Source organism: Saccopteryx leptura, chromosome 11, assembly GCF_036850995.1.
Source record: "Saccopteryx leptura isolate mSacLep1 chromosome 11, mSacLep1_pri_phased_curated, whole genome shotgun sequence".
Classification (NCBI taxonomy): Eukaryota; Metazoa; Chordata; class Mammalia; order Chiroptera; family Emballonuridae; genus Saccopteryx; species Saccopteryx leptura.
This window is the reverse complement of record NC_089513.1, coordinates 14,923,706-14,949,997: the sequence shown is the minus strand read 5'-3', so window position 1 is coordinate 14,949,997 and position 26,292 is coordinate 14,923,706. Positions and strand designations below refer to the sequence as shown.

The 26,292-nt window shown below is 39.1% G+C and overlaps 1 protein-coding gene across 2 annotated transcripts in view; it reads left to right on the top strand.

Moving 5' to 3' along the window:
• The window catches only part of WDR7 (WD repeat domain 7), a 307,399-nt gene that overhangs the window by 10,540 nt on the left and 270,567 nt on the right, over positions 1 to 26,292 (top strand). For both annotated transcript variants that reach the window (XM_066353645.1, XM_066353646.1), the window contains exons 2-7: positions 14,019 to 14,190; positions 15,795 to 15,901; positions 17,505 to 17,583; positions 21,799 to 21,973; positions 23,265 to 23,341; positions 24,173 to 24,292. In XM_066353645.1, coding sequence (XP_066209742.1) covers positions 14,032 to 14,190; positions 15,795 to 15,901; positions 17,505 to 17,583; positions 21,799 to 21,973; positions 23,265 to 23,341; positions 24,173 to 24,292 — 717 coding nt within the window. In that variant the 5' untranslated portion in view covers positions 14,019 to 14,031. The remainder of the gene's footprint in view (positions 1 to 14,018; positions 14,191 to 15,794; positions 15,902 to 17,504; positions 17,584 to 21,798; positions 21,974 to 23,264; positions 23,342 to 24,172; positions 24,293 to 26,292) is intronic.

The window sequence follows — 26,292 nt, the reverse complement described above, 5'->3', positions numbered from 1 at the left end:
GTCCTTTGTTCCTGAGGAGGACGTGGACACAAGTGTCCATCACACTTAGGAATCTGCTTCATCTTCCTACCTCTTACCCCTGTCCCCTCTTCTACCCTCTCAAGTGCCAATGAACCCAGACAGCACTATCATTTTATCCATAAATACTACATTTCTGCTTTCCTTTTGAGTACTGTGTTTTAGTAAAATCTTGATTAACTAGATTAACTGGAGAATGAAGTGTTCTGGTACATGGAATATTGTGGCAAATGAAGACAATGTAGAATAGTGAAGAATATTTATTCATTAGGACTCAGGAGGTCTGCATATGCCTCTGAGCTCTGAGATCAGTTTACAGTGTGATCCTGAGAGAGTTGCCAATGGGTCTAAATATCCACCAAAATAAAAAGCTATAAAATGAAAAGGAGCTATATTTCTCTCCATTGCTAGATTAGGAAGCCATATATTTTGTGTGTCTGTGTGTCAATTACAATAGCTTTTCTTTTACAACTGCTTAAATATAAAGAACAAAAGCAAAACCTTGGAAGTAGACCCATATCTCATCAACTTTTGCAATCATTGTCTTCCTGCTGTAGGTGAAGGATGATTGAATTTCTGTCATTCATATAGACACTTGTTTTTTAATTCTCTGGTGCCATTTTATGAAAATATGTTCTGAGTTATAATTTCTCTGAGACAGATAATGCCTCTGTTCCTCTTTTGGCTCATTTACAGTCTCACGTCCCTTCCCCTCCCCTAGGGCTTGCTTCCTCCCTCTTTCCCTAGGACTCTGTTTGGGTAGTGATAGACTTAAAACACTTGACCTGTTTCCCATTGCTGTCAGGTTGAACTCCAGCTTCCTTAAGCTGCCTTACCAAGTCCTTTACAATTTGGTACATTTCTTGTGTCGTCATTCTGCCTTTTTGCTCTGAATACCAGCCCTGCTAGTTTCACTGTCCAGAAAGAATTGGTATCTCCTGCCTCCAGGAACTAGAACATGTTATTCCATGGGCCTCTTTTTGGTTTTAATTCCTACTCATTCTCATTCATCATGTCCTCCAAGAATCCTTTCTGGATCCAATGAAGTCAGGTTAGGATGTTCATCTTTTATATCTTTACCTCTGATTCATGGTCTTAAGATTTTTCCTATATCACAGTGGATGGTAATTATTTGCATGTATGTAAGCTTTACTGGATTGATGAATCGTGTTTGTTTTATCTACTATTGTAACACTATGATACAGGCACAAAATGGAAACTTGGGAAATCTCCAAAATATTTGCTAATTATTGTTATTATTAGACCAGAACTTAATTTGAAAGCTATTTTAGTATTGGGAAGGAAACCAGTAGTGTTATTTTTGGTAATGTCATGCAGAACTGAATTGTCATATTTGCAGATAATAGAATTGTGTTTGACAAACATATACAGTAGTACTTTTATATTGTGGTAGAAATGAAAGCTACCAACCTGCCCAGAAGTTCAAATTTATTAAATTTTAAATAGCAGTGCTGGAAGAAACCAGTAGATGTAGGAGCAGAATGTGAGGAAGTAGCAAGATCTGTGTGAGTGTGTTTTAAAATTAATATTAACTTAGCATCTGCCATGTGCTAGGTATTTTACTAGTTGCCTTACATATTTGGCTTCTCTTAATCTTTACACCAGCTTTTTGAAAGGAGGGTATTATTATCCATCTTTTACAGATGGGGAAGCAGAGACCCAGAGGGGTAATTTTTTCAAGGTTGCATGGAAGAGCCAGGACTTGAGTACAGTTCTTCTGATTGTGAGTTCAGTTTTCTTTCAATGATAATTTTTATTGCTGTTGACTGAAGTTAAAAAGCCAAGCCTGCTGCTTTGGCCTTAAATCTCTTTAAGAAGTAACCTTGGATTGAGGATGCACTTCTGCACCGGTAGTGGTTCATCTGAACTGGAGGAGTCGGTGCTCTCCAGATTGATAAATGAATTTGATGCAGCTCTAGTCATAATCACAGCAGGATTTTTGCAGAAATTTACAAGCCAACTTTAAACTTTGTAGAGAAATCAAGAGGACCTGGAATATCAAAGGAATCTTGGAAATAAGAACTAGCACATTTGCATGCTGGAGGGAGACATCACTGTGTCCCTTTGGGGTATAATTTCTTGAATTCTTTTATAAACTAGGCAGGACTATGTTTGTGTACTGGGCTTGTATGAAATTTAAATATTCACACAGTATACAGTGACCCACCTAAACCATCAAATTTATCTTTCACATGTTGGCTGACTAACGACGAATTTTTTTTTTAAGTAAAAGTCAATATTTATTGGACATTTTATATGTATCAATTGAAGACATTTAACATTTCTTTTTTATATTTAAGTCTGAACGATGTTTTATTTTTTATTATTTTTTATTTATTTATTTATTTTATTAGTTTTACTAGGGTGACATCAATAAATCAGAGTACATATGGTCAAAGAAAACATATCCAGGTTATCTTGTCGATCAATTATGTTGCATACCCATCACCCAAAGTCAGATTGTCCTCCGTCACCTTCTATCTAGTTTTCTTTGTGCCCCTGCCCCGCCCCCTAACCACCAGACTCTTGTCCATCTCTCTTAGTCTCGTTTTTATGTCCCACCTACATATGGAATCATGCAGTTCTTGTTTTTTTCTGATTTACTTATTTCACTCCGTATAATGTTATCAAGATCCCACCATTTTGTTGTAAATGATCCGATGTCATCATTTCTTATGGCTGAATAGTATTCCATAGTGTATATGTACCACATTTTCTTTATCCAGTCTTCTATTGAAGGGCTTTTTGGTTGTTTCCATGTCTTGGCCACTGTGAACAATGCTGCAATGAACATGGGGCTGCATGTGTCTTTACGTATCAATGTTTCTGAGTTTTTGGGACATATAGCCAGTAGAGGGATTGCTCAGTCATAGTTCAATTTTCAGTTTTTTGAGGAACCACCATACTTTCTTCCATAATGGTTGTACTACTTTACATTCCCACCAACAGTGAATGAGGGTTCCTTTTTCTCCACAGCCTCTCCAACATTTGCTATTACCTGTCTTGTTGATAATAGCTAATCTAACAGGGGTGAGGTGGTATCTCATTGTAGTTTTGATTTGCATTTCTCTAATAACTAATGAAGCTGAGCATCTTTTCATATATCTGTTGGCCATTTGTATTTCTTCCTGGGAGAAGTGTCTGTTCATGTCCTCTTTCCATTTTTTTATTGGATTGTTTGTTTGTTTGTTGTTGAGTTTTATGAGTTCTTTGTATATTTTGGATACTTAGGCCCTTATCTGAACTGTTGTTTGAAAATATAATTTCCCATTTAGTTGGCTGTCTGTTTATTTTGTTGTCAGTTTCTCTTGCTGAGCAAAAACTTCTTAGTCTGATGTAGTCCCATTCATTTATTTTAGCCTTCACTTCCCTTGCCTTTGGAGTCAAATTCATAAAATGCTCTTTAAAACCAAGGTCCATGAGTTTAGAACCTATGTCTTCTATGTACTTTATTGTTTCAGGTCTTATATTTAAGTCTTTGATCCATTTTGAATTAATTTTAGTATAAGGGGACAAACTGTAGTCAAGTTTCATTCTTTTGCATGTAGCTTTCCAGTTTTCCCAGCACCATTTGTTGAAGAGGCTTTCTTTTCTCCATTGTGTGTTGTTGGCCCCTTTATCAAAAATTATTTGACCATATATATGTGGCTTTATTTCTGGACTTTCTATTCTGTTCCATTGGTCTGAGTGTCTGTTCTTCTGCCAATACCATGCTGTTTTGATTGTTGTGGCCCTATAATAGAGTTTGAAGTCAGGTATTGTTATGCCCCCAGCTTCATTCTTTATCCTTAGGATTGCTTTGGCTATTTGGGGTTTTTTATAGTTCCATATAAATCTGATGATTTTTGGTTCCATTTCTTAAAAAAATGACATTGGAATTTTGATGGGAATTGCATTAAATTTGTATATTGCTTTGGGTAATATGGCTATCTTGATTATATTTATTCTTCCTATCCAAGAACAAGGAATATTCTTCCATCTCATTATATCTTTTTCGATTTCCCTTAACAATGCTTTGTAGTTTTCATTATATAGGTCCTTTACATTCTTTGTTATGTTTATTACTGGGTATTTTATTTTTTTTGTTGCAATCGTGAAGGGGATTATTTTTTTGAGTTCGTTCTCAAATGTTTCATTGTTGGCATATAGAAAGGATATGGACTTTTGTATGTTAATTTTGTATCCTGCGACCTTAGCTTATTGTTTCTAGTAATCTTTTTGTAGATTCTTTGGGAATTCGATGTATAGGATCATGTCATCTGCAAAAAGTGATATCTTTACTTCTTCTTTTTCGATATGGATACCTTTTATTTCTTTGTCTTGTCTGATTGCTCTGGCTAGAACCTCTAGCACCACATTAAATAAGGGTGGAGAGAGTGGACAACCCTGTCTTGTTCCTGATTTAAGGGGGAAAGCCTTCAGTTTAGTGCCATTTAATATGATGTTAGCTGATGGTTTATCATATATGGCCTTTATCATGTTGAGATAGTTTCCTTCTATTCCCATTTTGTTGAGAGTCTTAAACATAAAATTGTGTTGTATTTTATCGAATGCCTTTTCTGCGTCTATTGATAAGATCATGTGGTTTTTGTTCTTTGTTTTGTTGATATGGTGTAGTACGTTAACCATTTTACATATGTTGAACCATCCTTGAGATTCTGGGATGAATCCCACTTGATCATGGTGTATTATTTTTTTAATATGTTGTTGTATTCGATTTGCTAGTATTTTGTTTAGTATTTTAGCATCTGTATTCATTAGAGATATTGGTCTGTAGTTTTCTTTTTTTTTTTTTTGCTGTCCTGGCCCGGTTTTGGTATGAGGGTTATGTTGGCCTCATAAAATGTGTTTGGAAGTATTGCTTCTTCTTCCATATTTTGGAAGATTTTGAGTAGAATAGGAACCAAGTCTTCTTTGAATGTTTGATAGAATTCACTAGTATAACTGTCTGGGTTTCGACTTTTATTTTTGGGGAGGTTTTTAATAGTTTTTTTCTATTTCTTCCCTACTAATTGGTCTGTTTAGGCTTTCTGCTTCTTCTTCACTCAGTCTAGGAAGGTTGTATTGTTCTAGGAATTTATACATTTCTTCTAGATTGTTGAATTTAGTGGCATTAAGTTTTTCATAGTATTCTATAATAATTCTTTGTATATCTATGATATCCATGGTGATTTCTCCTCTTTCATTTTGGATTTTGTTTATATGAGTCCTTTCTCTTTTTTCCTTGGTAAGTCTTGCCAAGGGTTTGTCAATTTTGTTGATCTTTTCAAAGAACCAGCTCCTTGTTCTATTAATTTTTTCTATAGTTTTTCTGTTCTCTAATTCATTTATTTCTGCTCTGATTTTTATTATCTCCTTTCTTCGGCTGGTTTTGGGTTGTCTTTGTTCTTCTTTTTCCAGTACCTTAAGGTGTGAAGTTAAATGGTTCACTTGGGCTTTCTCTTGTTTGTTCATAAAGGCCTGAAGTGATATGAACTTCCCTTTTATCACTGCTCTTGCTGCATCCCATAGATTCTGATATGTTTTATGGTCATTTTCATTTGTCTGTATATATCTTTTGATCTCTGTGCTATTTCTTCTTTGACCCATTCATTTTTTAAAAGTATGCTGTTTAGTTTCCACATTTGGTGGTTTTTTTTTCTCTTTATTGCAGTTGAATTCTAGTTTCAAGGCTTTATGATCAGAAAATATGCTTGGTACAACTTCGATTTTTCTGAATTTGCTGATGTTGTTTTTGTGGCCCAAATATGGTCAATTCTTGAGAATGATTCATGTACACTGGAGAAAAATGTATACTCTGTCACTTTGGGATGAAATGTCCTGTAGATGTCTATCATATCCAGGTGCTCTAGTGTTTTGTTTAAGGCCACTATATCTTTGTTGATTCTCTGTTTGGATGACCGATCTAGAGCCGTCAGTGATGTACTGAGGTCTCCAAGTATGATTGTATTTTTGTCAGTTTTTGTTTTAAGATCAATAAGTAGCTGTCATATATTTTGGTGCTCCTTGGTTTGGTGCATATATATTAAGAATTGTTATGTCTTCTTGATTCAGCATCCCCTTAATCATTATGAAATGACCATTTTTGTCTCTGAGTATTTTTGCTGTCTTGTAGTCAGCATTATCAGATATTAGTATTGCTACGCCTGCTTTTTTTTTGGATGTTATTTGCTTGGAGTATTGTTTTCCAGCCTTTCACTTTGAATTTGTTTTTATCCTTGTTACTTAGATGAGTTTCTTATAGGCAGCATAGAGTTGGATTATCTTTTTTAATCCATTCTGCTACTCTGTGCCTTTTTATTGGTAAGTTTAATCCGTTTACATTTAGTGTAATTATTGATACTTGTGGGTTCCTTATTGCCATTTTATACATTGCTTTCTGTTAGTTTTGTGTCTTGTTTGATTCTTCTCTTTTGTTTTTCTATCCTTTGTTTTTATTTGGTTGTATTCCATACATCTTTCCTCTGTTGCTATCTTTTTTAAGTCATGTGCTCCTGTGGTGGTTTTTTTAAGGGTGGTTACCATTAAATAATGAAGAGGGTTCCTACCCTGTTCATTGTAATGCACTGTCTTGTGAGTACTTCTGTACTCCATCGTCCTTTGCTACTGTTAATTTTCGTCCCCTCCCCCCCTTTTTTGTTGTTGTCACAGTTTAAATTTGGTTTTATTGTGTTCTTGGTGGAGCTTTTACTTGTGGTTTTGTTTTGGTTTGTTCTTTGTATCTGGTTGGAAAACCTCCTTTAGTAATTCCTGGAATGGGGGTTTTCTGATGATAAATTCCCTCACCTTTTCTGTATCTGTAAATGTTTTTATTTCTCCCTCATATTTGAAGGACAGCTTTGATGGGTATAGTATTCTTGGCTGAAAGTTCCTCTCTTTCAGGACTTTAAATATTGGGGTCCACTCTCTTCTTCTAGCTTTTAGATTTTCTGTTGAGAAATCTGATGATAATCTAATGGGTCTTCCTTTTATGTTGTATTCTTCTTTTCCCTGGCTGCCTTGAGAATTTTTTCTTTGTCGTTGGTTTGTGCCAATTTCATTTGATATGCCTTGGAGTAGGGTTTTTGGGGTTAAGAAAACTCGAAGTTCTGTTTGCTTCTTGAATTTGAGGCTTTAGTTCTTTCCACAGGCTTGGGAAGTTCTCATCTATTATTTGTTTGAATATGTTCTCCATTCCATTTTCTCTCTCTTCTCCCTCTGATATACCTATTATTCTTATGTTATTCTTTTTGATGGAGTCAGACAATTCCTGTAGGACTTTCTCATTTTTTTAAATTTTTGAGTCTCTTTCTTCTTCTCTCTGTTGTGCCTCAAGTTGCTTGTCTTCTATTTCACTAATCCTACCTTCTATCTGGCCTGTTCTATTAGCTAAGCTTGTTACCTCGTTTTTCAGTTCGTGAATTGAATTTTTCATCTCTGTTTGATTTGTTTTTATAGTTTCAATTTCCTTGGTAATATATTCTTTGTGTTCGTTGAGTTGTTTTCTGAGTTCCCTAAATTGCCTTTCTGTGTTTTCTTGTATATCTCTGAATATTTTTAGGATTTCTATTTTAAATTCTCTGTCATTTAGTTCCAAGGTTTCCAATATATTAAATTTTTTCTCCATAGATGTTTCCTCATCTATCTGTGCTACCTCTCTGTCTTTTGTACCCATGATATTTGATTTCCTTTTCCTTAATGGCATCTGTGGGTGGTTTTGTTGATAGTACTGAGAGAGATCTTGTCAGTTAGGGTCGCATAGGTCAGTTGGGAGGTGAGCAGACTGTGGGTTAAGCTAATCCTTCACCGGTCTGTTAGCTTGTATGGCTGGGCGAGGCGCCCCACCCGCCTGGAGAAGTTTAAGCGCAGGGAATCTCGCTTTTACGCGCCGCTCTTCAAGGCGCAGGGTCAGTGACACTGACACTGAGACTCCGGTCACAGCCCACGCAAAGGCCTCTGACTCTGCCCCTCTGTGCGGGAACACAGGCGCCCACTCCCAGGGGAATCTCTAGCCCACTATCTGTGCTTGCCGACCAAGATATCGAACTGGCTGCCTCTCGCCCTGGGTGATGCGCCCTGCCCGCGGGGAGAAGTTCCAGTGTTGGGAATTTGGCTCCTGCTTACTCCCCACGTGCTGCTTTTTTAGAGTGCAGGGGCGACCCCGAGACTCCAGATTCAGCCCACACAGAGGCCTCTGACTCTGCCCCTTTGTCAGGTAACACGGGCGCCCACTTCTGGGACTCTAGGAGGAATCTTTTGCACACTATCTGCGTGCGCTGACCAGGAGATCGGGTGGATGGCTGCCCCACTTGTTTTTCTTTGTCTGGATTTGGCTCGAGCGTTAGCTTGTGTTGACTGGGTTGCCACAAGCACAGTTTTTCCTCGGCTTGGATGTCCGTGCCACAGCCTGGTTTGGACGTTTGTGCCGCAGCCTGGTACTATTCACACTCTATTCCCGCCTCAGTTCCTATATTCCCAGTTCCCAGTGAAAGCAGCCCTTATTTGGGTTAGTGAGGAGGGTGGAGTTTCTTCCTCCTTATTTTCTTTGGGGTTGATTATATATTTAGTCAATTTTTCACTCGATCATACCTTTGCGTTCAGTGTGGAACTGCTGGAGGCTCCAAGGATAGATTTTTCTGTCTCTGGTTGAAGATCTTGTTGAATTTTTGGGGAGATTTATCGTTATCGCTCCTTATGGCGCCATTTCTCTGACATCACTCCCTTTTTTCTATTTTTCTGAAGTTGGAAATGGGGAGGCAGTCAGACAGACTCTCGCATGCGCCCGACCGGGATCCACCTGGCGTGCCCACCAAGGGGCACTTCTCTTGTGTGCCCTGGCCGGCAATTGAACCCGGGACTCCTGCATGCCAGGCCAACGCTCTACCACTGAGCCAACCAGCCAGTGCCAAATGACAAATTTTAATTACCTTCTGCCAACGTGTGAAGGGGCCTGGGCCCCGAGGATGGTGGCAGTTGTTTCCCTGTCCTTTGGCATCCCCAGCAAAGTGCCCCTCTTCCTCATAGGGGCTGCAGCTTTTTCCATGCTGTCATTTCTTGGTATCCTTCTTACCCCTTTACTTATGTCATGGATACCTTTTCTCACAAACTTTGGGTACGCACTGTATTTGAACATGCAGTTAGAAGTATTGTGCATTTATGTGTAACAAAACTCATAAACCACAGCCTTAAACAAGTAGGAAGTTCATTTTTCCTGTGTAAGAAAAAGTCTAGTCTAGAGTTAGAGGAGGGTTTATGAAGGCTGAGCTCTCCTATGGTTTTGAGTTAATGCAGCATCTTAAAGGATGTATCCTTGTCTGAGGAGAGATGGCAGAGACAGTGCCCAAATGTCCTTGACAGTTTTTGTGCCTCCAACTTTTGAACATTTCCCCAAACTCCTTTCCCTACAGTCTGCACAACTGTGATTTACCACCTGTTATCTAGCAGGTTTTAATATCCAGTGTGTTCAGAGACCCAGGAGCACGAATTCACTTCTCCATGCGAGTCCTGCAAACAAGACTCCCTGTCCCCTCTTCTCTATCTAGGATCTGCAGCCTTACTTTCCTGTCTTTCAAGACCATCTTCCCGTTGGTCACCAAGCCCTTGGATTGGTTATTACTGGTGTTTGTTTCTTCTGTGTTTCGCTGGAACTCTCCTAACCCCAGTGGTGAGACGCCAATATCAGTTGCTGGTTGTGATTTACATGCAGCTCCGGTTCACATATTCTTTGTGGTTATTTGTCTTTTCAGTGTTTCACCTAACAGGCAGTTCCGGTGTAGAGCTTTTGTTATACTACACCAGCCAAGAATGAACACTGTGCATAATTTAAGGACCTTTGACAGGGTATATATATATATACTATTCACAAAAATTAGGGGATAGTTTATAACTTCATATTCATTTTGAAATATCCCCTAGTTTTTGTAGCAGCATATATATATATATATAATATATATTATGTAACATATATATATTATATATATATATCTTAGGGTCAGGACAGGTTAGTGTTATAATCTAATTTCCTTGGAAATACAGCAGTGAATTTTGGATTCTGATCCGTTTGCTTTCTTCTCCCACACACAACCTGAGGTATTAACTTCTTACCTTGCTTAGATAGAACTTCTTACCTTATGTTTTAGAAAGGCAGTTAACTATGATCCCCTGGAAAAGGTATAGTGAAGTTCTTTATCGTTAGTTCCGGAAGGGAACTGCTTTTTTTGGATAATCCGTTAATTTTAGGTTATGTTCTTTTAGAAGAATACATTTCCATTATGGATTAAATTGTTTTCCCCTAAAATCCATATGTGAAAGTCCTAAGCTCCAGTATCTCAGAATGTGACCATGTTTATGTCACTTTCGAGGTGGTTTAGTTAAAATGGGTCCTCAGGTGGCTCCTACCCCAGTATGATTTGATGTCCTTATAAAAACGGGAAAGTTTGGAGACAGACGCACACGGAGAATGCCAGGTGAGTGTGAAGGTAGCCTTATACAAGCGAAGGAAAGAGGCCTGGAACAGGTCCTTCCTTTTACAGCCCTGAGATAGAACCAGCCCTGCCTGCACCTTTTTTTTTTTTTTTTTGTATTTTTCTGAACCTGGAAACGGGGAGGCAGTCAGACAGACTCCCACATGTGCCCGACTGGGATCCACCCGGCACGCCCACCAGGGGGCGATGCTCTGCCCATCCAGGGCGTCGCTCTGTTGCAACCAGAGCCATTCTAGCGCCTGAGACAGAGGCCACAGAGCCATCCCCAGCGCTTGGGCCATCTTTGCTCCAGTGGAGCCTTGGCTGCGGGAGGGGAAGAGAGAGACAGAGAGGAAGGAGAGGGGGAGGGGTGGAAAAGCAGATGGGTGCTTCTCCTGTGTGCCCTGGCCGGGAATCAAACCCGGGACTTCCGCACTCCAGGCTGACGCTCTACCACTGAGCCAACCGGCCAGGGCCCTGCCCGCACCTTGATGTTGGAAATCTAGCCTCGGTGACTGTGAGACGCTACATTCTGTTGTTTAAGCCAGTGGTCCCCAACCCCTGGTCTGTGGACCAGTACCGGTCCGTGTGCCATTTGGTACCGATCTGCAGAGAAAGAATAAATAACTTACATTATTTCTGTTTTATTTATATTTAAGTCTGAAAGATGTTTTATTTTTTTAAAATGACCAGATTTCCTCTGTTACATCTATCTAAGACTCACTCTTGATGCTTGTCTCGGTCACTTGATACATTTATCCATCCCACACCCTAAAGGCTGGTCCGTGAAAATATTTTCTGACATTAAACCGGTCCGTGGCCCAAAAAAGATTGGGGACCACTGGTTTAAGCCACTCAGCCTGTGATCACGGCAGCTCTAGCAAACTAACCCAGCCCCTTACGGAGATCCTTAATTGCCCTACTGAGAACTCTCAGAATCTGGTTGTTGGGTTGTGATTTTTGAGGAGGATGTGGCGATTTGTTTTTGCCTAGATCTTCGTGATTATTTTAGCTGCTGGAGAAGCTGAGTTAGAGATACGTGTGTTTTCTAATGACATAGCTCTTCCTTTGTCATGTTATGGATGATTACTTTCACTTGTTTTAAGGGCTATGCAGTGTGTTATTCTCCCAGGCTTTCTTGAGTTGCCTTGTCACTGGAATACCAGATGTTCTTTCCTGTGGCATCAGCGCAGGACCATCTCTCTATAGCACACACGCTCCTTTATCCTGAATCTATATATTTGCCTTCTCTCTAAGCCAGGCAGTATGCAGTGAACATGAGTTCTCAAATATCTAGAGAAACTGTGTTCTTTCCAGATCTCACCAAATAGTGTTTGATGCTGTGAGCTTGTTTAACTGAGAGAGATCTTCTTTGGGTGCTGTAATTTAAAACTGAGTGTTGTCACCATGGAAAAATGAACTTCTTCCAGATTCTCATTTTGAGAAAATCATTGTTACATATGTTGTTCAGCCAGGAACAAGCTGTACCAAGTTTATTAAAATTGGTTCAGTCCTTGTTTCATTTTCTTATATCAAATAGCGATATAAAAATAATGGTTAGTGTCCTGGTAGTTTATGAAATGGTGAACATGATACAATAGGAAGTAAACTTAAATTTTCTTCTTTGAATGTATACCTTTTACTTATAGCAGAAATATAAACTTTGGGGAGGAAAAACTAATGAAAGCCATGTATTCTAACAAAAAATAAAAGATGTAATATAGGTTGTTTTTAGTAAACATTCTAACATCAGTCATAATTTTTTACTTGCCTGATTTTCTAGTGGCTATTCTTTTTTGTAAAAGAACTTTTAGTTTTTTATTTTTTATTTAAGGATTGTAGTACTAGGTAGTAGTTTAGAGAAAAGCCTTTTGCTAGAAGCCACTGGCAGTAAGACCATGGCTGTCCAGCTGGTTTTATTTGTATAGAAAGTGGCTCTTCCTTTGAGTATTACTGAAAATTTCTTAGGATAGTCTTAGCATTCTAAAGAGTCCACAGTTATACACATATTTTTGTTGTCACTTAAAAATCCTGGGTATAAAAAAATCACTACTGTGACATTTCTTTTTTTAAATTTTTAAAAATTTTTTTTGTATTTTTCCAAAGTGAGAAGTGGGGGGGGGGGTGGCAGACAGACTTCCGCATGTGCCCGACTGGGATCCACCTTGCATGCCCACCAGGGGGCGATGCTCGGCCTATCTGGGGCATTGTTCTGCTGCAAATGGAGCCATTCTAGCGCCTGAAGTGGAGGCCATGGAGCCATCTTCAGCACCCAGGCCAACTTTGCTCCCATGGAGCCTTGGCTGCAGGAGAGGAAGAGAGAGATAGAGAGGGGAAGGAGAGGGGGAGGGGTGGAGAAGCAGATGGGCGCTTCTCCTGTGTGCCCTGGACGGAAATCAAACCTGAGATTTCCACACAGCAGGCCGACGCTCTACCACTGAGCCAACCAGCCAGGGCCCTGTGACATTTCTTTTGATTGACCAGGTGTCAGGCCTGTAGGTGACCCCTCTAGTGTCTCATAAAACCTGTGCTTTATGTCTTCTGTTTTTTGTGGAGCTCTCTTTGATTATTTTAGTCTTTATTTTTCCCTAACTTCTGTGAACTAGTTTTTAGATCTTTAACCACACAGTTAATAACACTTAAATCTAGTTATTTTACCAACTAGATCTTAAATTTATCATATGAAGGAGAAATTCCTTATATTGTGCATTCTTGTAAGAGGAATATTCCAGTATACACTGTTTAACTGATCATTCATCTCAAATTTAAAACTTTATTAGAACTGCCTGACATGTGGTGGCATAGTGGTTAAAAGCATCGACCTGGAATGCTGAGGTTGCTGGTTCGAAACCCTGGGCTTGCCCAGTCAAGGCACATATGAGAAGCAACTATACTAGTTGGTGCTTCCTGTTCCTCCTCCACCCTTTCTCTCTCTCCTCTCTCTAAAATCAATAAATAAAATATTTTAAAAAACAAAAAACTTTATTAGAACTAAATTTTTATTATACAGAAAGGAGTTTAAAAAGAACTTTTTTCCCCAAGTTTCACAAAAGACACTCGTGACTTTGAGACATCATAGGTTTATAATAAATATGGTTGAATGAGCTTCTCACTGAATATGCTCTTTTTAATGTTTAGAACTATGAAACAGCACTAGTTTTTCTTAGACATTGATGTTTATTGCCGGTTTGGAGACCTCACTTGTCATTGGTCACGTAACAGAGCAAAACCATAGCTTCTGAAGTCAGGCTGCCTGGGTTTGATTTGAACTTCATTACTTTTCACTTTGTGACTCTTTACAACTCACTGTTTTTATTTGTGAAAGAGGAGTAACCATGGTACTTACTGCATGATTTGTTGTGAGGATTAATTGAGATTTTATATGTTTTTGTGTATGCATGTATTATATACACACAAACACACACACATATAATGTTTAGAAGAAGTCTTAGGCTTAGGAAGTTCATAATAAAAATGTAAAATATGCTTTAGAAGGAAATACTGTAATATTTGACATTATCCTGATAACATTTCCAGGTCTGAAAACACCATGGCAGGAAACAGCCTTGTTCTACCCATCGTTCTTTGGGGTCGCAAAGCACCAACCCACTGCATCTCAGCAGTACTTTTAACAGACGACGGGGCCACAGTGGTGACCGGATGCCACGATGGACAGATATGTCTCTGGGATCTCTCAGGAGAATTGGAAGTGAGTATTTGAAATGCCTGTTGTGCTTTCTCAGTATAAGAACCTACTTAATGGAGAATGACAGAGATCTAGAATAACACTTGGCCTCATAATATGTTTCCTGAGAAATATATTTTGACAAAAATTGGTATTATGCAGGTTGATTATTTACATTATTTATCAGAGTTGAATTTTGCTGGCTTTTGGCTATTTTCAAATATAATATCTATCTTAAGTGGCATGATGTATTACATTTATAATTCTCCAAAAAATTTTTACCCATTTTGAAGGAGGCTTTCAAAAAGATATTAAAAACAATTTTGAAATTTATACCTTCTAAGATGAATGTCTTGAAGAGAGAAAAACTTTTTATAAATTGTAAATTTTGTTGTATTTTATTTTAAAAATCACTATATATTTATTACCATTCTTTACTAGTGTGGATGTAAGTGTTCAATGGGCTCTGCTCCTGGGACCTATCAGTAGGCAGACTGGGGATATATGAGTTGGACACATACACACACTCACTTGCATTTTTCACGGTGGAAGAATACTGAGTCTTTGTATAGAGGAAGGGTTGGATGTATGAGAAAATTTTATGTGTATGAGAAAACTTTGTAGGCCCATTCTAACCATAAACAATGATTACATTTTTCTCCTAACTATAACTGTAGTAGACTGCTAAGGTGAATTTGATTTGGAAATTCTCTTTAGTTAGGACATACCAGAATTGTAGAATAATCTCAGTACTCTTCCCATGTAGTATTTAATTTCGAACAATTAAATTTTCTTATTAAGCTAGGATTAATGATACAAAGAGGCTTTGAAGATATTGGTTATATTTTATTTTTTAACTGGGTCTTGAGTTTGTTGCTATTCAATGCAGTATTTATATCTTATGTGTATTATAAATATTATTTATGTGTATGAAATATTTAATTTAAAAAATGCATCCTGAAATAATGTAAATCCTTGAAGTATCCCAAAGTAAGATATGACATTTAGAACCAATTAGATAAATTTGGGAGCTGACTGCCAGACTACTTTAGAATAGCAGGTGTTCTGTGTAGTTGTGTGACTTTGGGCAATCCTTTCTGGTAGACACTATGTCACTAAATCATTAATCAGTGAAGTTCATTCTTAGTTCCTGATGCTTAACATTGATACTGCATTTGGGAAGGTCCTGTCCTCTATTTGTTGTATTTGGGGGTGTCAATCTAGATACTCTAAATGGACTTTTAGATCAGTGAAGGTATTATTTAAAAGATAAGTGAGGTTCCATTATTTTATATGCTAATTCACATTCTTAACCTGATTTCTCAGTATACTCTAGCTTAGTGCTTCAGACCACCCACCCTGGTTTGATGCCTGGCTCTATCACTCTCTGATACTGGGCAAGTTATGTCACCTCTTGATATCTCAATTTCAACCTCAGAACTACTTGGGAGGGAGATTGAGAGCATTAAATATGTGGGAGTCTCTGTTTTGTTCTTAGTTTTTGGTATTCTGAGCAATTCTTCTCAAATCTATATCTTTACATTTATATGAATATTTAACAGGATTCCTAAAACAAGACTCATTTTTAAAAATTCGGTACTCACATCAACATATTTGTGTATTTCTAGGTTAATCCTCGAGCACTGTTATTTGGTCATACAGCTTCAATCACCTGTTTGTCTAAAGCCTGTGCTTCTAGTGACAAACAGTATATCGTGAGTGCATCTGAAAGTGGGTAAGTATTTTCTTATTTACTTGTTTTCCTCAGAAGGCTTTATTGCAAATAGTACTAGTGTATTAGGAAGTAAGAAAGTTTTTTTTCTTATGTATCTTTTAAATAAATGCTTCAGATATCTTTTATATGTCTTTTAAATGTCTTTAAAATATCTTTTAAATGTCTACATAGTTAAAGATATTTGAAAATGTAGATTTTAAAATTGCATTTTATCTTTATTAATAATTTTTATAATACTTGTATTATAATTTATTATTATGGTTTTGCCTTGCTTTTGAGAAACTCAAAATGCTGTAAAAGTTAAAGCTGAGTATTAATTCCTATGGCATTGTTATTGAGTTGGTGGACGACTTTGAGCGTTTTAAAAAACCTAATGATACTAGACCAGCATAAATTTGAAAGGTGAAGCCACGCAAACATTTTATATTGATGTATGTTTATACACTAGTGTAATCACATATATTTCTCAATCTCAGAATATACCTTGCTTTTGGAGATATAGGTCATGGGAGAGCAGTTGTAGGGTCCAGAGTATATGGAAATTTTAAAACTTTTTTGGTGCTTGGAAAATTGTATATTTAACAATATGTTATTGGAAAGAGTTGGGGAACTGGTAGAGATTTAAGAAGTTGTTTCCTCCATTGTCCCTGTAATTTTAGAATTTGAAAAGAAACTTGTATAACTGTTTGAAACAAGAAGAGGCAGCATTAGGTAAAATGTAGTGACTTTTGGTCAGTAAAGGATAACACGTTAGAATACATAGTCTAAACTGGTTGAGCATTTTTTTAAAGTTATTTCATACCATATGAAGTATAGGAAAGAGAATTTCAAAGAAAACCCTTATTACATCAGGATCATTGCATTTTATGAATGCTTTTTTCTGTTAAGTAAATCTTCAGTTTATTTCTATAAGAGGCAAGGCATCGACATTTCTGATTTTGAATGGTTTGTCTGTAGTTTGACATACACGCTTTTCTGTTTGTATGCATTCAATAAAACTTCTGCAATAAATACAGAATCAGAACTGGAATATTATATTTAATTTCAAAAGGTCTGGAATTCAGCCCACTTTAATTTTGTTTCTTTTTGCAGTACTAAGTTTTCTAGCTGTGTTGATAATCATCTCAGTGATACACATTCAAAGTTTACTTCTTGTTTTTGTCAGTTTTCCCTCATCTATCACTTGGGGCTCTGTTCTGCTTTGTTATTGTCCTAGCTTTGAGGTTGAGGTTGAAGAAGCATCGGCTGTGTGAATCAGCCAGTGTCTGGAGCAAAGGCAGAGGGAAAGAGAAAGTTCTGGAAGCCTTGCATCAGTCTAACTGGAACTACTCAGAGTACTCCACCAAGCAGAAGGGAGCCGGGATTCTCAAGCATGCCATGTCCCCAGAAAGAGTGTGGACCAAAGTGGGGCTGGGCAGGTTGGAAAGGAGGTTGGGATGGTGAGTGGGGAGACCAGAAGTTCTGGTGAATAGCAGTGATGACTATCCACTGCTGTTTCTGAAATAGACTGGTTTTAATGGAAGATTACTTTGAAACCACTGTGACGAAGTTGAACAGTGCTTTCAAAATCCAACTTAAAATTGGCTCTTATTTTGTTTTATAGAGAGATGTGTCTCTGGGACGTGAGTGATGGTAGATGTATTGAATTTACAAAATTAGCTTGCACGCATACTGGCATACAGGTGAGTATCTACTTCTGTAATTTCCAAGTCAGCACAGTTATTATAGGTATATAATTACAGAATGTTTTTTAAACATTGAGCTGCATTTTGTTTTGTTTTGTTTTTGTTGTTGTTGTTGTTTTTTGTGTGACAGAGACAGAGAGATACAGAGAGAGGGGGAGATAGGGACAGACAGACAGGAAGAGAGAGAGATGAGAAGCATCGATTCTTTGTTGCAGCACCTTAGTTGTTCATTGATTGCTTTCTCATATGTGCTTTGACCATGGGGATACAGCAGACAGAGTGACCCCTTGCTCAAGCCAGCGACCTTGGGCTCAAGCTGGTGAGCTATAATCAAACCAGATGAGTCTGCGCTCGAGCCAGTGACCTTAGGGTTTTGAACCTGGGTCCTGTGTGTCTCAATCCGACACTCTATCCATTGCGCCACCGCCTGGTCAGGCGAGCTGTATTTTTATATGAAAAGTGGGTGGAGGTGATGAGCAGACTAGAATTAGAGTAGTGAAAGTACTCCTTACACGATGGTGTAGTGGGGGAGGGAATGAAGTAGAGGAGGCGAATGGGAAAGATGTCAGGTAAGCGGATGGTGGCCACTGCTCTGCTCTCTGGCTCTCCTGGCTTCCCAAGTTCTCTAGATCCCAATAAGGGAATTCCTTCCTTCTGAAGTCTTTATGGTTTTATTCATGATGGACACATATTGACCCACTTTCGGGCTCATATCCTTTTTATTATTTGTGTAGTTGATCCCTAGTGTATTTTTTTTGTTGTTGTTTTGTTTTGTTTTAGTATTTTTCCAAAGCTTGAAACGGGGAGGCAGTCAGACAGACTCCCGCATGTGCCCGACCGGGATCCACCCGGCATGCCCACCAAGGGTTGATGCTCTGCCCATCTTGGGGCCTCGCTCTGCTGCAGTCAGAGCCATTCTAGCACCTGAGGCAGAGGCCACAGAGCCATCCTCAGCACCCGGGCCATCCTTGCTCCAGTGGAGCCTTGGCTGCGGGAGGGGAAGAGAAAGACAGAGAGGAAGGAGAGGGGGAGGGGTGGAGAAGCAAATGGGCACTTCTCCTGTGTGCCCTGGCTGGGAATTGAACCCGGGACTTTTGCACGCCAGGCCGATGCTCTACCACTGAGCAAACCGGCCCTTAATGTATTTTTTGACTTACCAACTCTGTAGAAGAAATGATCATTTCATATGCCTGGCTTACACAAGAATTTAAATGGGGATTTATAGTTTCCAACTTACATTCCTGGTATTCTTTCTTAGTCTTTTGTAATTGTTGGGTTCTTTGTGCTTCTCTTTACTCATCATTTACTGTATTGAGTGTTGGGGAAATTACTACTATAGAGAAAAATATGTTTTATGTTCTCACTGGGGAGGGAGAGGGGAGAGAAGAGAACCCAATATTTATTGAGCAAATATCGTATAAGCATTTCTTCTCTGGTGTTTCATTTAGTCCTTCCCACATCCTTATGAATTAAATAGGAGTGTATCATTTTACATATATGGAAGCTGAGACCCAGACTGATTGAATGACTTGCCCCAGTGAGTCATTCCTGGTGCCAGGATCCCAAATCAGGTTTATCGGACACTAGGGACTTTGTTCTTTAGGGTACATCATACTGCCTCCTTCAAAACAGACGCAATCATTTGTTGCAGGAAAGAACCTTCTGTGCCTACACAACTTAGAAAGGCAATGGAAAATGTTTGCGGGGGAGGCAGTGATAGAAGAAGTCTGGCGTGATAGAAGAAGTCTTTTGGTGATGATTTCTTGCCTTGGCAAAGGCCTCGGAAAATTTCTTTTTTAGTGGTGTTAGGGTGTATGCCTTTTATTTAAAGGGCATATGTTATTTATTTTTTGTTATGTGAAGAGCCATCAAGGTTTATAGACATTTTAGGAAAAATTTTCTTTTCTTATTCAACAGTTTTTAGTGTCTACTGTTTATCAGATCCTGGATTAAGTCTTCTGCAGTTACAATGACAGCCGTCTCTAGGTAGAGGATGCTTTTTAGCGGGGTCACTAGTGTGTGATAGTTGCTTCCTTTGTGATCTTTACTCTCTCAGGTCCAGAAGCAAGTTGTTTTTTATTTTCTAATTACAGTAATTTTTTATTTATTTTAAAGAGAGAGGAAGGGTGAGGGAGAAGGAGAGAGAATGGGAGAGAGAGAGAGAGAGAGAGAGAGAGAGAGAGGTCAATTTGTTGTCCCCTTATTATGCATTCATTGGTTGATTCTTGTACGTGCCCTGACTGGGGATCCAACCTGCAACCTTGCCGTATCGGGATGATGCTCTAACTAAATGAGCTACCCGGCCAGGGCAGAAACGAGTTGTCTTTTTATATACATAGACATGGTGAACGATGGCAACACTGATACTTACTGAAATCACAAGAAGGTGCCAACTTATTAATTATCACTTGAGGGCATACCTTTGTCATATTTGGAAAGCTTGTTTCTTCTCTCAGGACACTTTCTTTGCCAGTGTCAGTGTCTGAGATGCCGAATTAGTGTTCAGAAGTGGGGGGCATTAGTCAGGTGGGTCTGATAAAATACCCCGGCCCTCGGGGGAGGTCTCTTCTCTGGTGACTTGTCTCTCCTGGCCGGTGGTGGATGAACCATGACCAGGTTTGCTTTGCTGCACTTACCCTTTGCTCATTGACACAGCCTCCCCTTGGGTGGGTCAGGGTTAACTGTGGTCACATTGTATCTGTGAGTGCCTGGCAGTCCCCAGACCTCCACGTTGTGTGTTGTGTTTTTTCGAATCAACCTCCTGAGGTCTAGAGGTGCCCCCTTTGGTTGTCTGTGTTTTATTACATCCTCTCTTAAAGTTTTGGTGGTGCTGTGTTGCACTTAATGTGCTCCGTGATCAATGCGTACTTTTAAGCAGTTGCAGTCCTTCTTATACAGGATGCTGCATTATTGGAGAAAAGATTGTATTTCTTCACATACAATGTTGAGATTTAAGAACATGGTTAATGGGTGTAAGGAGCAGATTGGACTTGGGTTTCTTAGTAGTGTCCCCAGCTGTGGAGAGGTCATAGCGTTGCCTTGGTGCTGCATCTAGCTTAGCCCTCATGTGATTCGTGCAAGGTCCAACATTTGGGAAGTAGTAGTCTGCATATTAGATGTCTTTACCTTCTAAAAATCCTATAGGAGAATCTTTCTACTAAGAGAGTCACTATTTTTTGAGGCGAAGGAAAGATGTCCTTTGATAAGTTGTTGGTCTTGTTTGATAGTTATTCTTACTTTGCTCTTTGTTTGATGGAAACCAATCTTCTTTGGAGTTATTCTTGGCATGAGTAACGTGTAGATCGTGATTGTATTGGTTCTTCTATTTTTCTTCCACAAAGTATAAATGTGTACTATGAGAATAGTTAACAAAGCTGTTTTACACTAATCTGAAATAATACACTTAGATTAGCCAGAATTTACTTCTGGTTATAATATGTTTGAACAGCAGTCATCTAAATTTTACTTGGTTAGAACTAGTACTTATAATCTTATACCTACCTATTCCTGTTCATCTAAAATTCATATTACTTTTGTGACCTGCCTAAACTTCCCTGTTGCTTTGATTTGTGAAGCTGATTTTTTTGAGGTGTTTTATTAATTTATTTAACAGTCCTGTTTTTGATTCTACAGGAGGATAAGAAAGTTTTCATGAATTCCCCAAAGTAGACCAAAGGGGAGGATAAGATGTTAGGAAAAGAGTAATATTCTATATTTATATACTAATTTATATTTAAATACTAATGTCTCTTGATGTGTGTGTACATAGACATATGATGTATACTGTATATCAGTGGTCCCCAACCCCCGGGCCACAGACCGGTACCGGTCTGTGGGCCATTTGGTACCAGTCTGCAGAGAAAGAATAAATAACTTACATTATTTCCGTTTTATTTATATTTAAGTCTGAACGATGTTTTATTTTTAAAAAATGACCAGATTCCCTCTGTTACATCCGTCTAAGACTCACTCTTGATGCTTGTCTCGGTCACGTGATACATTTATCCGTCCCATCCTAAAGGCCAGTCCGTGAAAATATTTTCTGACGTTAAACCGGTCCATGGCCCAAAAAAGGTTGGGGACCACTGCTGTATATTACATGTCTGGAACTATTACTTACTGAAGGAATCGAGCCTCATAATAAGCTTGATGAATGCACGTGAATCAAGTTCCTTAAGTAAAAGGGAACACTTACCATCTTTTCCCTTATAGTTCTACCAGTTCTCTGTTGGAAACCAGAGAGAAGGCAGGCTTTTATGCCATGGCCATTATCCTGAAATCCTTGTTGTGGACGCCACCAGCCTTGAGGTGTTATACTCCTTAGTATCGAAGATCTCTCCAGACTGGATTAGCTCCATGAGTATTATTCGGTCCCACCGAACACAAGGTCAGTGTGTGGTGCCCTTTAGGGACTTCAGCACTGTGACTGAATGGTTCATTTACTGTGGAGTTCTATAATGTGACATATATTAGTGTCTTTTGTTACATTCTATTTCAGAAATAACTAATAATATATGGTTGGTCTCTACCTTCATAAAGGAATCTGTGATTGGACTAAGGTTTAAAGTGTTAGATTATCTCCATTATGTGTGATCACTAGCTATTGGCAGTCTTCGAATGTGTGGGTGATTTTGTGAAGGGGAGGACAAATATCTTAACCTCTTGCAAGAACGATGGGAAAAGCCACAGTTCCACCTGTATAATTCTTGGGCCTGGTTTTGTCACTTGCTTATGTGGGCTAGGAAGTGTTTCCATTTTATGTGAAGACAGTGAAAAGGAAGGGGATTATACACGGTTAAATTTAATAAAAGTTCCTGGTATGTTTGACTGTCGCTTACCCAAAGCTTAGAATTTAGGTTTTATATCATGTCTTTGTTTTAGTCCTAATCTGTAGAGGGTGTAACGTGCAATGAAACGCCCAGAAGGTGGGCAGGGTAGGGGGGGAAGTGGGTGAACAAGCTCCTTGAAGAATGAAAGCGAGTCTGCTCATGCATGATAAATAATTAAAGATTATGAATTCCGAAGATAAAAGTTCTTGTTAGTCTAGTGATCAGGAACATTCAAAATTGTTAAGAACTTAATTATAACTAAACAAATAATTTCAAGTTGCTAGAAACAAATTTTCCTTGAATTCCAAATTCTTGGTCATCTCTATTATGTTTCAAAATCTGGTTTCTGTTATTTTATGCAATATATTGTAGAATTATATTTTTAGGCCAACTGTAAAACATGCTGTTATTTACTTTAATTATAGTGAACTACCATATTTCCTCATGTATAAGATGCTTCCATGTATAAGACACACCTTAATTTTGGGGCCTGAAATTTGAAAAAAATGTATTCCATAAAGTTGTTGAACTCAAGTTTTATTCATCATAAGATTCATACAGGTCTTCATCACTGTCAAAACTCCCATTCATTAGCTTGTCCTCATCTGTGTCTGATGACGAATCACTGTCTTCATGATTACCTCGTCCTCAGTTTTGTCTATGACGTTTGAAGTGCTACAACCACTGTATAAGATACACCCAGTTTTTAGACCCCAAATTTTTTGAAAAATTTTATGTCTTATACGTGGGGAAATATGGTATGTTCCATGTTACTGTTGAGACCATGTTACTTTTTAGAAATATTGTCTTGTGTTTATAACCTTGGTTTTTTGTTCCTTCTTGGCTTAGAGGACACTGTGGTAGCACTCTCAGTGACGGGCATCTTGAAGGTGTGGATTGTGACCTCTGAAATAAGTGGCATGCAGGTGAGACAAATGAGACGGTAATTCATTTCTGTTTTTCTTATAGAGCCTTAAAATTTTAGTAATGATGTATACCTTCTCTTCTTTTCTTAAAGAGGAAGGGAAAAGCTAATCTTTCTAAATAGTCTTATTGACTTAGAAGGTCCCCTAGAATGCTGTCTCTGTAAATGCATTGGTTTTTTCACTTTGATGGCAGATATTTACTGTATCAAGAATATAAATAGAGAAACCTATAGCACAGGATAGAGAAACATCGAGAAGAGGTAGGATTTTCCTCAACTGCCTCTGTTTCAGTTAAAACTTAAAAGGTAGTATGCTCTAGGGGAAAAAGTGTTAACCATCACAGCAAGTGTACAAAGCCCAGTTTAGTCTTCTGTCTCTCTTCTTTGAGCTTGAATTCTGTGTTACTCTATGAGAAAGGCGGGTCAATTTTCTGGCAGTATTGACACTAATCTCTTCAGTTAAAACAGTGTTAAGACATTGAATCTGGAAAAAACTGGAAGAATTGATCAGTTTTTTTAAAAAAACAAACTTAAAAGCACATATAACTACATAAATTAGAATTTATAAAACTTTTCTTTTCTGTTATTGCCAGAGTGATGACACTCTGGTTCCCACAGTATTTTAATCTTGATTAGCCTGTGGCAAAGATGTTGTGCCAGATGTTTTTGTAATGCAGTTACTGCTTTTTATTTCCTCAGTTCTCACATGAGGGGCTAAAATGATGACCATATCAAGTGATGTCTTTATTTCATTTTGTTTTCTTTATCATGGTCTGATAACTTTAACTGACAACCAAGCCATTCCTAAAACTGCAAATCTTTCTCCTTTCAGGACACCGAGCCAATATTTGAGGAGGAATCCAAACCAATTTATTGTCAGAATTGCCAAAGCATCTCTTTTTGTGCATTCACACAAAGGTCTCTTTTGGTGGTGTGCTCCAAATATTGGAGGGTAAGATAAATACATAAGTAAGAAGCTGTATTTTTACCCTTCAAGATGTTGGTTTATCAGACTTCCAAAGATAATTGTAAGGAAAAGCTTGGTGCAAGACTATTTTACACATTTGGTACTCATGTGTGATTTTGATATCATATTTTGAGGTGTTTGGGATTTGGTCATATATAGTTGTCTTGTTTGTTTAGAATGATAGAATTAATGATTATTATTCTATTGAACTTAATTTCTACTTTTCCTACTGTTTCAGTCATCAAGTCAGTATAACATAAGCAGTAGTAGTGAGTTTTCTGCATGCTGACCTGTCTCTGTAGGTTGTTATTCCCAGTTGCCATTCTCTCCTGACTTCCGGGAGTTTGAAAAGCCTTCTCCATCACTTTAGAGCTAATGAAGGTGTATATATATGACTTCTACGTTGCCAGGCTTTAATGTTTTCATAATACAAAGAGTCAGCATGCTCTGACCACTTGCACCAAAGCTTTCTAAGTACCATTTCTTTTCATCTTTACAACTCAGAAGGGAGGTGTATTAGTTATCTAATCCTGCATAACAAAAATGACTCCAAGCCCTGGCCGGTTGGCTCAATGGTAGAGCGTCGACCCGGTGTGTGGAAGTCCTGGATTCAATTCCCGGCCAGGGCACACAGGATAAGTGCCCATCTGCTTCTCTACCCCTCCCCCTCTCCTTCCTCTCTCTATCTCTCTCTTCCCTTCCCACAGCCAACGCTCCATTGGAGCAGAGTTGGCCTGGGTGCTGAGGATGGCTCCATGGCCTCTGCCTCAGTTGCTAGGATGGCTCCGATTGCAGTGGAGCAATGCCCCAGATGGATAGAGCATCACCCCCTGGTGGGCGTGCCCGGTGGATCCCGGTTGGGCGCATGCAGGAGTCTGTCTGTCTGCCTCTGCCCCCCCCAACCCCCCCCCCCCCCGCTTCTCACTTCAGAAAAAAAAAAAAAATGGCAGCTTAAACCACAGACATGTATCCTCACCCATCTAACACATGTGTCACTGCCCCTCTGAGGGTCAGGAATCTGGGCACAGCTGGGGACCTGGCTCAGGGTTTTTCACAGGCTGCAGTGAAGGTGTTGGCTGGGCTACTGTCTCATCGTGAGGCCCCCTTCGGGAAGGGTCAAAGCTGACTGATGCTGGTCAGCAGGTCTCAGGTCTGCCTGACTGTGGGCCGGAGACTTAGTTCCTTGCCATGTGGATCCTTCCATAGGACAGGTCACAGGAGCTATCTTAGTAAATGCATAGGAGAATGGGGGGCCAAGATGCCCCTAATCTGGGCATTGAGATTGCACACCTCTGCCTCATTCGTTGTCTAGAAGCAGTCATGAAGCCCAGCCCACACTCAGGGGAGGGGAGAGGATGCTACAAGGGTTCGAGTACCCAGAGTTGGAGATTGGTGGGCAGTCCTAGAGGCTGCTTACAGCAGTAGGAATTGTCACCTTCCCTGTTTTTCAGGCAAAGCAGATGAGGCATATGGGGACGAATGACTAAGGTTCTAAAGTGGGAGTGGAGTTGCTGCTGGGTTACAACTCAGGTAGTCTGACTGTAACAGCTCTCGTTAGGCTGTCCTGCAGTAAATGGGCGGGGCTGACTGGGACAGCAGTATCTTACCCCCTCCCCACCGCTGCTGTGTCAGAACAAGGCGAGAGAGGAAAAGCTAGCAGCTGCTTAGTTTATAGAAAGCTATGTGCGGTCCTACCTTTGCCTTAAAATTCAAAACACGTGCAAATAGAAATAATAATAATAAAAAGCCAGTGCAAGAGGATATAGTGAAAAGTACACCCTTTCCCTGGTACTTACTTCTCTTCCTCTCCCAGAAGTCCTATCTAATACCAGGTTTTTGTGTCCATGGTAATCATTTTATGACCATGTGAGAACAGCCTTTTCTTAAATGCACACAGACGAGTGAAAGCCAGCCCCAAGAGAGAGAGAGGATAGTTGCAATATACACATATGATGGAGGACTCACCTGTTATTTATAAGAAAACC